The 12,683-nt window shown below is 46.2% G+C and overlaps 1 protein-coding gene and 4 non-coding genes across 5 annotated transcripts; 1 reads left to right on the top strand and 4 right to left on the bottom strand.

Annotated features, from left to right (window-relative positions):
• Window positions 1–3,151: 3,151 nt before the first annotated feature.
• On the bottom strand, window positions 3,152–3,223 carry TRNAQ-CUG. The gene has a single exon. It is a non-coding gene; the product is annotated as a tRNA-Gln (tRNA).
• A 630-nt stretch (window positions 3,224–3,853) lies between these two features.
• TRNAG-UCC lies at window positions 3,854–3,925 on the bottom strand. The gene has a single exon. It is a non-coding gene; the product is annotated as a tRNA-Gly (tRNA).
• Window positions 3,926–4,262: 337 nt separating this feature from the next.
• TRNAM-CAU lies at window positions 4,263–4,334 on the bottom strand. The gene has a single exon. It is a non-coding gene; the product is annotated as a tRNA-Met (tRNA).
• Window positions 4,335–5,155: 821 nt separating this feature from the next.
• TRNAS-AGA lies at window positions 5,156–5,237 on the bottom strand. Its single transcript has one exon. It is a non-coding gene; the product is annotated as a tRNA-Ser (tRNA).
• A 5,849-nt stretch (window positions 5,238–11,086) lies between these two features.
• LOC116493522 (olfactory receptor 6B1-like) lies at window positions 11,087–12,061 on the top strand. Its single transcript, XM_032194985.1, has one exon. The coding sequence runs from the start codon at window positions 11,087–11,089 to the stop codon at window positions 12,059–12,061; it is 975 nt and encodes a 324-aa protein (XP_032050876.1).
• Window positions 12,062–12,683: the final 622 nt, after the last annotated feature.

Here is a 12,683-nt window from a genome sequence, read left to right as displayed (position 1 = left end):
GTGGATTGGAGAGAGTTCTGATGGCATGGAAGCACTGCTCAGCAGTAGACAAAACACTGGTGCCATATCAGTGCTGTTCTAGCTACAAGTGCAGAACACAACGCTATATGGGCTGCTGTGGGGAAAGTTAACTCCTGCACAGCCAGACACCTTACACACACACATCTCTAGCTCATCTTGTTTATTCCCCATCCTGCGTGCATCAGTATTCTGGTCCTCTAAAAGAAGCACCCCATCCTTTCTGGAAAGGATATGTGCAATTTCTTCATAATGCTGCCTTGTAGGCACTTCCTTGCCTATTTGCAAGTGCTCAAAGTGCCTTAAGCCCCAGCTGGGTGATTTTCCTGTCCCTCCCTCTCACATCCTGATCCCTTCCTGTCTCATCACATGGGCAAAGAGAGAAGCAATGCTCACAAGCTGCCACAAGGAAATTGCCAGCTGTCCTTTGGAGAAAACAGGTCACAGTGGGCATGGTGGAGCCCTGGAAGAGCTACCAAGAGCCTGCGACCTGAGGGGGATGCAGTGTTCAGATGGCAACCAGATAAGGCCCAGAACCCCCTGAGATAAATGGGATATTTGGCCAGCTGAGGCCGGAACTTCAGCCCAAAGGATCTCCAGAGGGTCCTTCAGACCCTGAGTACTCTGGCGTGCACTGTATCAGGTGGGCCCCAGACCAGCCACACAAAGGGAATGCCTTGGGAGGCAGCAGCACAAGAATGCGTAAAAGCACCTGGTGTTTCAGGAAGGGTACAGAGCCCCTTGGAAACTCCCTTGGTAAGGAAAGCAGCACGTAGGTAGGAGTGAAGCTAAGAGCTCTGCTATTCCTGGCACGCCTAAGGCCGAAAAGCCATGTCCACTGCTGTCCACAGCTGGGTGACTCATGTTTGCCTGCAGCTCAGGGATTTTCCCAGCTCTTCCACATCGGGATGACTGTCAGGTGTGCTGGGAGGCAGATCCCCACTCACTTTATACGTGGAAATGCATGGAAGGGGCTGCTCCATCCCTGGCCCCGAACAAAGACAATTCCAGTTTAGGCTCCTTGCTGCAAGCCTCACCTCAAAAGCAGGCCAGGCAGACCTCTGGCCAGTGGGACAAATGTGTTGAGGAAATCAGGTCAATTGGAGAGTGCGTCAGCTTCGGGGAAGGACGCGGGCATCTCTTGCATCGCGTTCCTATGCCTTGACCTGCTGCATTTCTGTGAAGGCACAGAGAAAGGTCTCACTGCTTCAGAGAGATGACTTGAGAGAGAACTGCATTGGCCTCAGGTGTACCCTTCCTCCCTTTGACTCTGCTTTCATTGAACTTTGTGTTTGGGCTCTGTCAGAGCATGACAAGTGTCAACAATGACCTTGATGTCCTCTCCTCTGCCTTCAGGAGACATCCCCTAGTTCAGAACACTCCATCCTTGCTGAAACATCTTAGAAACATGGCCCATGTCTCCTCCACGTGTGCTGTCTTGATCATCTACCTGAGCTTCCTCAATGGTCTCCTGCCTATCTGTGATAAACCACAGGGAGAAATGTCTCACAGAATTAGCTCGAATCTCGGCACTGAATGCCCTTGTGTGGTGACTTCTCGTGTCCTCTGTGGCTGGGTATCACCGTGACTGGTGGCCATGCTCACCACAAAGTGGATGATACTCCAAAGGACGTTTGTATGACGGAAACACACAATCCCACACAGGCAGCCTAAGACCTCTGTCACAATTGGTCTTAGGAGCCTGGGACACAGATATATCATTTCAGTGTTAGGTGGTATGAGGCAGGAACAAAAGCTGGCAGATGAAAGAAGCAAGCTCTTAACCACCACCAAGGCCTCTGAAGGAAGCAACTATGAGGTGTTTTGATGCTTCATGAGCAAGGAATGTTTCTGTTCCCGTGGGGCTCTGGGATGCAGCATAAAAGACCATGCTGCTGCAGGCTCTGCATCCACTTCTCTTCTCTCTCCCTTTCCTTGAGGAACGAGGTAAGCCTGCGCTCGCTCCAGCTCTCCCTGAGGGCCCCATTGCTGTCACACTGGCGACTCCGTTTGGTACTTGGGCTGCCTCAGATTGGCACTGCAATACAGATGGTTCGGGCCTGTGACCTCTCCGTTTTGAAGGGGTGGATTTGGAGAGCTGGGGACTGTGGGGACCTCTCTAGCAGAGGGAGATTGATGGGGCTCAGCTGCAGGGATGTCTCTCTGCAAGAATTACGTGCCTGAAAAGAGATGGACCCGTACCAAATAGCCCGGTGCATCCTGCCCAATCTTCAGTGCAGCCATTTCTATTTTGGAGATGACAAAGGCTGACTTTGGGGTGTGTGTCCCCTCCCTGGTACTCTGTGTTTCAGCTTCGCCTCCCTCGACGAGAGATGTCTTGCTGCAGACCCTGTGTCCCATCGTCCTGCGGTGCCTCTGGCCCAACCCCACTTGCCAGCAGCTGCAGTGAGCCGTGTGTCGCCCGGTGCGCTGACTCGACGGTTGCCATCCAGCCCTCCCCGGTCGTGGTGACTCTGCCGGGCCCCATCCTCACCTCCTTCCCTCAGAGCACCGCCGTGGGATCCTCTCTGTCAGCTGCTGTTGGCAGCTCCCTCAGCACTGGGGGGGTTCCCATCTCTTCTGGGGGCTCCCTTGGTCTGGGGGGGTCAGGGCTGTGTCTGCCTTCCCCACTCTGCCGCTTCAACTGCTGAAGCACGTGGATCATCCCATTTGGGGCAGACATCCCTGAGATGGATGGGCCATTCTCTCTGCCTCCCTGAACCCTGCAAACGATCTTCTTGGTCTCTGTACTGCTCCACTGCATTTTCTCGTTCTCATTAAAGACCTTGTGCAGCACAGCTGGAGACGTGTGGTGGTCTGTTCTCTTCCTGCCTCCATTAGCTCCTCACTCCTCAAGGAAAGCATTGCACAGTAACCCTCTACTACTGATCTGAGAGTGGTCAAAGATCTCAATGTTCTTGGATGTTGTGAAGTCTCTGGAGATGACCAAGTTGCCACAGGCCATGGGTTTCAAGAGTCTCCTCTACCCGAGCACGTGACAGGTTTCCATAAGCAAGAGACTGCGGGCAGTGGGGCCCAGGGTAGGAGGAGGGGCACTGATTCCGGTGGGATTGGTAACACAGGGTAGGGAGGAAGGCAAGAACTTGGAAGATTGGAATAAAAGTCAGAGTAGAGGTCCCACTGAGATTTGAACTCAGATCGCTGGATTCAGAGTCCAGAGTGCTCACCATTACACCATGGGACCTCCTGGATGTGTGCTGTGGCCCTGCCCTGAGCAAGGGATGGGGCATAGCACGAGGTTCAACAAAACAAAGAGCTGCCACGATGACACAACACACAACACACCTTCCTATGCGTTGCACAACGTGCAATGCCTTCTTCCTCTCATGGCACTCTCATGGCTAAGATGCGCAGTCCTGGCTATGGTTGTGCAAAAGTGCATTTCAAACCCAACCTCAGAGGAAAGAACGCTGTGCTCCGAACACTGGCGTTGTACACACCAGCATACCCTCTGAAGCTCAAGAAACACCATTTTTACCAGCCAACTCTGCAGAGATGCCGAATACAGAGGAGGATGAAGAGAGCAAATTCAGTCAAGTTGGTGTGACTTCAGACAGCCAGACAGGCCTTTGAGCCTTAAAGGACAGCCATCCATCTGCTGGATGCAGCACTAAACTGCTTCAGCACTTCTCTGCAGCACCCCGGTCATGGGGGTGCCCTGGGAGAGGAATCCAGCGTGAGCACCATGCTCTGGGGAGGCAAGGAAGGCTCGGTGCCCCAGAGCACCTTGCATTCAAATGTCAGGACAGAAACTGGGTGGTTTTGGAGCCCGACACACGGCTGCTGCTGCTGCCTGGCTGAAGAAAAGCTGGTGTGCGTTGGCCGGGAATCGAACCCGGGTCAACTGCTTGGAAGGCAGCTATGCTCACCACTATACCACCAACGCATCTGGCTGCATGCCTCCCCGAGGCTCCTGCAGCTCACCACCCCTGCAGGGGCCTCCTCCTTCCAGCCACCTGCCCACACGGGTAGACATGGGAGAGGGCAGGTTTTGCCTGCTGTGTTTCCAGTGGAAAGAGTTAGTCTGTGGTGTGTCTGCTGCTCCACAGCAGCCTGCGCTGCTCAGGGGCCCTTTTGGAGTGCTGACTGGCAAGAAAGCAAAGGGGAAGGGTGCAGAGCAGAGGGAGTGCAACAGCCATAACAGCCCCAGCCACGGCACGAGAGAGGACCGAACGGCAGCAGAGGCACAAAAGCTTGGCACAGGAGCCTGCAAGTAAAGGCTGTAGCAGAGGATGGTTTCGATCCATCGACCTCTGGGTTATGGGCCCAGCACGCTTCCGCTGCGCCACTCTGCTCTCCCCCAGACCTGCTGCCCCCACCTCGCCCAGCCGTGCCTGCGGTGCCCTGAGCCAAACCCGCAGCAATGGGGCACCTGCCTGCCTGCTTTGCAGGCTCCCACCACCTGCTCTCCACACAGCTCACCAGGGCCGCCACCATGTGTGCAAATCACGCTGCCCCGTGATGGGGCTGCGCCCCCTCACAGACAGCGCCCTGCCCCTGCCTGTGCTGCGCTCCCCTGAGAGAGGGAGTTAAGAGAAGCTGAGCAATCACTGGGCCTGTTCAGCCTGGAGAAGAGGAGGCTGAGGGGGGACCTCATCGTGGTCTACAACTTCCTCGCGAGGGGGAGTGGAGAGGCAGGTGACCTATTGTCCGTAAACACCAGTGATAGGACCCGCAGGAACGGTCTTAAGCTGAGGCAGGGGAAGTTTAGGCTGGACATCAGGAAGAGGTTCTTCACCGAGACGGTGGTTGCACACTGGAACAGGCTGCCCAGGGAAGTAGTCACTGCACCAAGCCTGTCTGAATTTAAGAAGCGATTGGACTGTGCACTTAGTAACACGGTGTAAACGTTTGGATAGACCTGTGGGGTGCCAGGAGTTGGACTTGATGATCCTTATGGGTCCCTTCCAACTCGGGACATTCTATGATTCTAGGGCACTGATGGCATTAAACTACTTAGTGCTACTTAGTGTCTTTGCTAACTGTGGTGCATTGTGCAAATTAACTAAAGCAAGAAGCCTTGGGTCCCTTACCAAGGTCAGTCTCCTGATAAGAGGGTGAGCCTGTCTTAAGAAGCTAGTAGAAACTGCAGGCAGACCAAAAGGGGACTGCATGCCGTAGTTGGCAGGATTCAAACCTGCGCGGGGAAACCCCAATGGATTTCTAGTCCATCGCCTTCACCACTCGGCCACAACTACCTGCTCTGGCCAGCTCTGATGGCATCATCAAGTGCTCTGGGCAATGACCACCACTTCCCTGCCACTCTCAAGGACAGGCTGCACCCAAAGCTGCTGCACAAGGGACCTGCACCAGCAGCCCAAATTGCCACCTGCTGACACGCTTCCTGGCCCCTTGACTGCTCGAAGCCCACGGATAAGGACGCACCTTCCTGCACCTTGGCCTCACACTGCCATACGGCATATCCTGACACACAGAACTGTATCTGCTCACCTGCCATCTCAGCTGCTTCCATGGAAAAAGCGTGGAGACAACCTGTGTGGAGACAGACCCTGACAGCGGAAGCTGTGGGATGGGATATTAGCCATGGGATGCAGTCTTTCCCAAACTGATCCAATGTGACCTTCCAACAGAACGCAGTTCTTCAAGAACCACTCCAACATGCTCCTTACAACAGGGTGCAGCCCTTCAGGAGTGCTCCACCAGGAGCTCCTCTCCTGGGATTGCCGTTCTGGCCCAGAGTCTGCTCCTCTGATGGCTAACAGTGGTCTGCAATGTCCTTCGGGCCATATCTACCTGCTCCACCATGGTCTGCTACACAGGCTGCAGGGGGACAGCCTGTTCCTCCACTGTCCACTGGGCTACAGGGCAAGTTCTTCTCCAGACCTGGAGTATCACCTTCCCTTCCTTATTCATTGATCTTGATGTCTGCAGCGTTGCTTCTCTTTACTTTTCCTCATTCCTCTCTCCCAGATTCTGTTGCACAACTTTTTTCTTTTCCCCCCCTTTCTTAATTATGCTATCACAGAGGCACAATTAACATCGCGTATTGTCTCAGCTTTGGACAGTGGTGGGTTCGTTTTTGAGATTTTTAACAGAAAGGGTCTCGTTGATGAAGTGGTGATTGGTGGTCATCTTGTCCATAGTGACCATGAAGTAGTCAAATTTAAAATATTAGGTGATAGGAGGAAAACTACCACCAAATCTTCAACCCTGGATATAGGGAGAGCAGGCTTGCGGTTGCCCAGGGAACTAGTTAGTATGGTCCCCTGGGAATTTGCTTTTGAAGGTGCTGGGATCCATCAGCACAGGTCACTTTTAAAGTACTACCTCATAAGAGTACAGGAAAAGAGGACTCCAAAATGTCAGAAGTCAAGCAGGCAGGACAGAATGCCAGGTTGGCTGAGCAAGGATCTTCTTCTAGAGTTTTGATGGAAAAGACAGCATATGGCCACAGTAAATGAGGTCAGGTGACATGAGAGGATTACAACATTGCTGCTCACCATTGTAGGGAAATAATTTGTGCAGCCAAAGCTCAATTAAAGTTGAAGCTGACCAACAAAAAGGACTTTTTGAAGTATGTTAACTGCAAAAGGAGGACCAGAGAGAATATTGCTCCATTATTTGATGAGGGTATTCACCTCAGAAGTAGGGATATAGACAAAGCAGACATTCAATGCCTTCTTTACCTGTGTCTTCAACAGCAATGATGAGCCCTGGGACCCAGACAGCCCTGATATGGAGGACTGACTGCAGGAACAATAAACTCCCAGCCAACTCCAGACATGTATGGGATTTGCTGCTCCAGCTGGATGCATGTAAGTCTATGGGGTCAGATGGAATTCAGCCCAGGGTGCTCAAAGAACTGATCGATATCATCATGAGATATCTATCAATTATTTTTCAACAGTCTTGGGAATCTAGAGAAGTCCTAGTTGACTGGAAGCTGGCAAATGTTGCCCTAATTTTCAAGAAGGGCGAGAAAGAAGACCCTGGTAATTACAGGTCTGTCAGTCTCACTTCAGTGCCTGGTAAAATTACAGAGAAGATTATGTTGGGAGTTATTGAAAAACACTTAACAGACAGCACAGTCATTGGTCATTGCCAACTCAAGATCACTAGGGGAAAGTGCTATTTAGCTAACTCAATTTTTGTTTTATGTAACAGTGTTTACCAAGGGAAACCAAGGGAAACCAGTTGATATAATCTTTTTTTTTTTTCAGTAAAACTTTTGATACTGTTTCTTGTAGTATTCTTCTGGACAAAATGTCCATCGTACAACTCGATAAATACATAATATGAAGGGTGCACAGTTGGCTGACAGGTCAGGCTCAAAAGGTTATAGTAAATGGAGTTGCATCAGGATGGTGGCCAATCAATAGTGGGGGTCTTCAGGGCTCCATCTTGGGGCCGGTTCTCTTCATTATTCTTATAAATGATCTGGATGCAAAAAATCAAATGTGTACTTAGTAAGAGTGCAGACATTAAATTGCAAGGAGCTGTTGACTCCATCAAGAGTAGAGAGGTCTTGCAGAGACATCTTGACAATTTAGAGGGCTGAGCAATAACCAACCACATGAAGTTTCACAAGAGAAGTGCTGGATTCTGCACCTGGGACAGGGCAACCCTGGATCTATGTACAAACTGATGGGCAAGAGGCTGGAAAGCAGCCTCACAGAAAGAGATTGGGAGTTCTGGTTAGTGGCAAGCTGTATATGAATCACAAATGTGCACTGGCAGCCAAAAAGGCCAACCATATCCTGGGGTGCGTCAGGCACAGCATTGCTAGCCAGTTGAGGAAGTGATTGTCTCACCCTACTCTACACTGATGCATCCTTACCTCGACTACTGTGTGCAGTTTTAGGCACCATGATATAAGAAGCACATAAAACGATTAGAAAATGTCCAAAGGAGGGCAACAAGGATGATGACAGGTCTAGAGGAGAAGACATACGAAGACTGATTGGAGTAAATTGGATTGTTCAGCCTCAAGAAGAGACTGAGGGGAGACCTCATCACATCTTACAGCATTCTCATGATGAGAGTGGAGGGGCAGGCACTGATTTCTTCTCTCTGGTGACCAGTGACAAGATCTGAGGAAACAGCTGGTGGTCAGGCACTGAAACAGGCTCCCCATGAAAGTGACACCAAGCCTGCTTCAAGAAACATTTGGACAAGACTCTCAGATATACGGTTTGATATTTGGGTGCTCCTGTGTGGAGTTGGGAGCTGGACTCAATGATCCTTGTGGATGCCCTCCAATTTAGGATATTCTGTGATTCTCTGATTCTATGAGATCTAGACAAAACAGTCAGTGGGCCCTAGGGAGTGATTCAGGCCACACCAGAGCTTGCTTACTTACTTCAGAGGTCTTAGTTAAGGTCCTTATACTAGTAAAGTCTAGTAAAATTCAGATGCTTTAGGTCTCCATAAAAGGGCAAAATATTCTCACATATCCTGTATTATATGTCAGTCCTGTGCAGCTGTCCCAGAAGTGCATTGTGGCAAGATGTTAGGCATAGATGCATGGAAAGCCCAATGATGCCTACAGCTTTGGTCAGTTACACTGTAACTGGAACTGCATTCACCACATTAGAAAATCTTTATTCTACATTCTGTGAATTAAGACACTGAAGTCTTGTTCCGTGGGATCTGGTTTCCTCTCATCTTTGTTCCCAGTGCTTTTCTCCTTTCTTAGATACAAGAGAAGAAGTAGCAATAACAGTTGTTGGAGTTTACACTGGGTTTGGATTTTGAGCCACAGCGTCCATCCTGCTTCTGCACAGTGCAAGAAATCTATGCAGGCCTTGTGAGAGAGTTTATTCTTGTTGGTTGGATACCATCATTCTCTGGCCCTTACTGCCTCCCTCAAGCACATATGAAGCCCTTGTTATCTGTCTGCAACTCAGATAATGTGATCACATTTTGAAAGAAATGTAAAGCAATACAGGGATCTGATGTTCATGGCCCATCATTGATCCAGGATTATTCTTTTCCAACCCATGCAACAACTATTTGGCCACCTGAAATTACTTAAAGACATGAAAGAAGTGTTTAACATGGCTGGGGAGAAAAAAAAAAAACAAAAAAAAACTGCAGTCATCTATCCAGAGACAGAATCATTTGGGAACGATCTGAAAACTTTCTGACAAGGTCTCAAAGGCCACTGTGTAGAATTATGCTCCTGTATACAAAAAGCAGTCACAGCCAGGTCTAAACTGTCAGAAATTCACTTAAATTTATAGAACCATGGCTACTTAAAGACACTTCTGATTTCTCCTCCATACATGACTTCAAGGACTAAAAGAGAACACAAAATCTAGAGATGCATCAAACAATGGGACGGCTTTGCAGTTGATTGTCTGATTTTCAGCCTCAAATTTTGGTCTTCAGTCTTATTTGTGAACATCCTCAAGTCTCAGTCTTGTAAGTTTTTGCACCCAATGAGTTAATTTTGGAGAAGTGGTGTATATATATTCATACCAGGCATAAGTAAGACAAGTTGTATTGGTGATCATCTTTACAGAAAAATGCTAAATCCTGTTTTGTGATTTTTATTCATACAAGTTACGTTTTTATATATGTTTATACTGTATTTATATTCAAGCAAAACTGTGAACTGAAAAGAGCAATAATATCAATGCTTTAATTTTAATAATAATGAGGTAGTGCTTTGAAACAATTATAAATCATATTTATAAATTTATTACTTATATAAGTCATTAATTTATAAGTCAATAGCAATTATTTCAATTCAGGTTTTAGTGCCAAATACATTCTTTCAGCAGTTTTTGACTTAACAGGGTCCAGGTGGTGCTCTGAACTTTCAAAGCATAAATTGATGACAATAAAATGACTACAGCTGCTAATAAGATTATTGTTCTTGAGTTCTTTTTAAAGGCAATTGGCTTGATCTGAAAAGTGTAAGTATCTAAATTTTAGCTAATCATTGAGAAATCATACAATTCAGTTAATGGGGAGAAAAATCAGCTTTTAAAATGAATTAAATGGATCCAAAATTAGACATAAAAGATGCATCTATCACAACATAAAGTGTTACATGTTCTGTGGGTGTATATAGATTACAATGGTGGGTTTGCAGGATAAAGTCTAATAGGGTTTTGTGATTCAGACCTGTAAACTAGTGAGAGATTTTAATTCAAATTATTTTAGCCATTTTTTTCTTTTTAATTAGCAAAAAATGTCCTTCATCAAAATTATTTTTCCTCAAGCATCTCACAGACTCATACTGAAAGTTCTCATGAAAAAAAAATAAAAAAATAAAAAAATAATATTAAGAAAATAAAATTTAAAAAATGTGGTTACTATCCACAAACTAAAATTTCTGTATCCTCTTTATTTTTTTTTTCTTCTAGAGATGAAATAAACTCTTTTGAATTTCTTACTTTCCCAGGAAATGTTCCATCAATATATTTTCAACATTATCTTATAGAAATGTGCCAATTCTTCTGTCTTCATATTTCAAAAAAATAAGTATTCTACATGCAAACTGTTTTAACAGGAAAAAAAATAATGATATGGGATGACTAGGTCTTTTGTTCCAGTAACTTCAAGATCACAGTTCTGAGATGCCTGAATACAATTGACAAGATGATTAATTTATCTCTCTCTCATTAATGCTTTTGAAAATTTGAATAATTTTTTCATAAAATAGAATTAAAATGAATTCAGGAATTAGGGGCAAGATTCATCAGAATGTACTTTAAATGGTTTCTGCATGAATGCTTACAGCTGGACTAGTCATCTACATTTTCCTTGTTATTACTCAACCTGCACTTTTGATGAAGTTTATCTTATCCTAAGGTCAGATAAGCTGCCTGTTTCTTTTCATTGACTGAAAGAGAAACCTACACAGTAGTCATCTAAAGCTTAATCACACAAATCCTATCTAGGGATAAGAACATTTGTTTAACTTTTTCAGAAATAAGCATTTAATTTTCAAGCCTCTTTTCCATATCCTGCTCTTTTTTTTTTCTTCTTTTTTCTTTTTTTTTTTTTTCCCTTATTTTTTTTTTCCCCTTTCCTGTTCTGTATTTGATCTCCAAGGCTCAGCTCTGCACTTCTCTTTATGGAAGAGAATTCTACCCAGATCAACATGTTCCTCTTGCTAGGATTCCCAGCCCTAATGGACTTGAAGGTATTGTTCTTCATAGTACTACTACTGACATACATTTTAACTGTTATGGAGAATGTGGTCATCATTTTGTTAATCAAAACAAACCATGAGCTCTACAAACCCATGTATTTTTTTCTTGGTCATCTCTCCTTCATTGAGGTCTGGTACATCTCAGTTACTATCCCCAAACTCTTGGCAAATTTCATTGCTGAAGAGAGAAGTATTTCCTTTGTGGGATGCATGACCCAGCTCTTTTTCTTCAGCTCCTTCATGTGCACTGAATGTGTCCTTCTCTCTGCCATGGCATATGATCGCTATGTGGCTATCTGTCAACCATTGCGCTACCTGGTCATCATGACATACCAAATGTGCATATACCTGATAGCTCTCTCCTGGTTCAGTGGGTTCACTGTATCTTTGATCAAGATCTCCTTCATCTCTCAGTTGGAGTTTTGTGGTCCCCAGGTAATTAACCATTTTTTCTGTGATATCAGCCCTGTGCTAAACCTCGCCTGCACTGATATGTCGGTGGCAGAGACAGTGGACTTTATGTTGGCTTTATTCATCCTGCTTGTTCCTCTCTCTGTCACTATTGTCTCCTACCTATTAATTATCACGACAATTCTGCATATCCCCACCACCCAAAGTAAGAAGAAAGCTTTCTCCACCTGTGCTTCCCACCTAACTGTGGTCACCATTTTCTTCTCAGCTGCCCTCTTTATGTATGCTCGGCCCAAGAAGATCGATCCTTATGACTTGAATAAGCTTGTGTCAGCTGTGTATACTATTGTCACTCCCATCTTAAACCCCTTCATTTACTGTCTGAGGAATCAGGAACTGAAGAGAGCATTAAAAAAAGTTCTCTCGGAAAAAATCAGTATCTATAAGGTCTCCAGATCCATCACTTCTCTCCAAATGCAAGGATAAACTATGTATAAACTGAAGCTGATAAGTACACAATAAGGATATCTGGCTAATGTCACAGAGACAGACTGTGATCAGAGGAACAATGACAGGGTGGAGAATGCTGACAACCTGATCCTTCTGAATCAGTCATCCCTAATACTATCAAAGGTGAATGACTGAGCCATAGTCCCATGAACTTTCCCAAGTGCTATGCAAAATAAAGGGGACTATAGCATAAGGGAGTATAGAATTTGGAAAGCCTGGGGATGGATGGAAAGTCTGGAATTAAAAGAATTGGGGATATTACAGGATTTATTACAGTTTGTTTAGGGAAACGGCCAAAGGAAGATAAAGGGAGATAAACACAGGAAAATGAGCAAATAAAAGGTCATGTGCACTTGTCTGGTCAACCACTGTACAGAGTTACCACAGTCTGTCCTGCCTTTTTATTAAACTGCTTTCCTTTCACAGAATTACAGAATTGTCAAGTTTAGAAGGGATCTCTGAAGGTTACCTGGTCCAACCCCTGTACTCAAGAAGGACCAACTAGAGCCAGTTGCCCAGGACCATAGGCAGATGGCTTTTGAATGTCTCCAAGGAGGAAGACTCCACAACTTCTCTGGGCAACCTGTTACATTGCTCA

Source organism: Aythya fuligula, chromosome 11 (assembly GCF_009819795.1).
Source record: "Aythya fuligula isolate bAytFul2 chromosome 11, bAytFul2.pri, whole genome shotgun sequence".
Lineage (NCBI taxonomy): Eukaryota > Metazoa > Chordata > Aves > Anseriformes > Anatidae > Aythya > Aythya fuligula.
The sequence above is the reverse complement of the archived record's forward strand: the minus strand, read 5'-3'. Positions and strand labels throughout refer to the sequence as shown.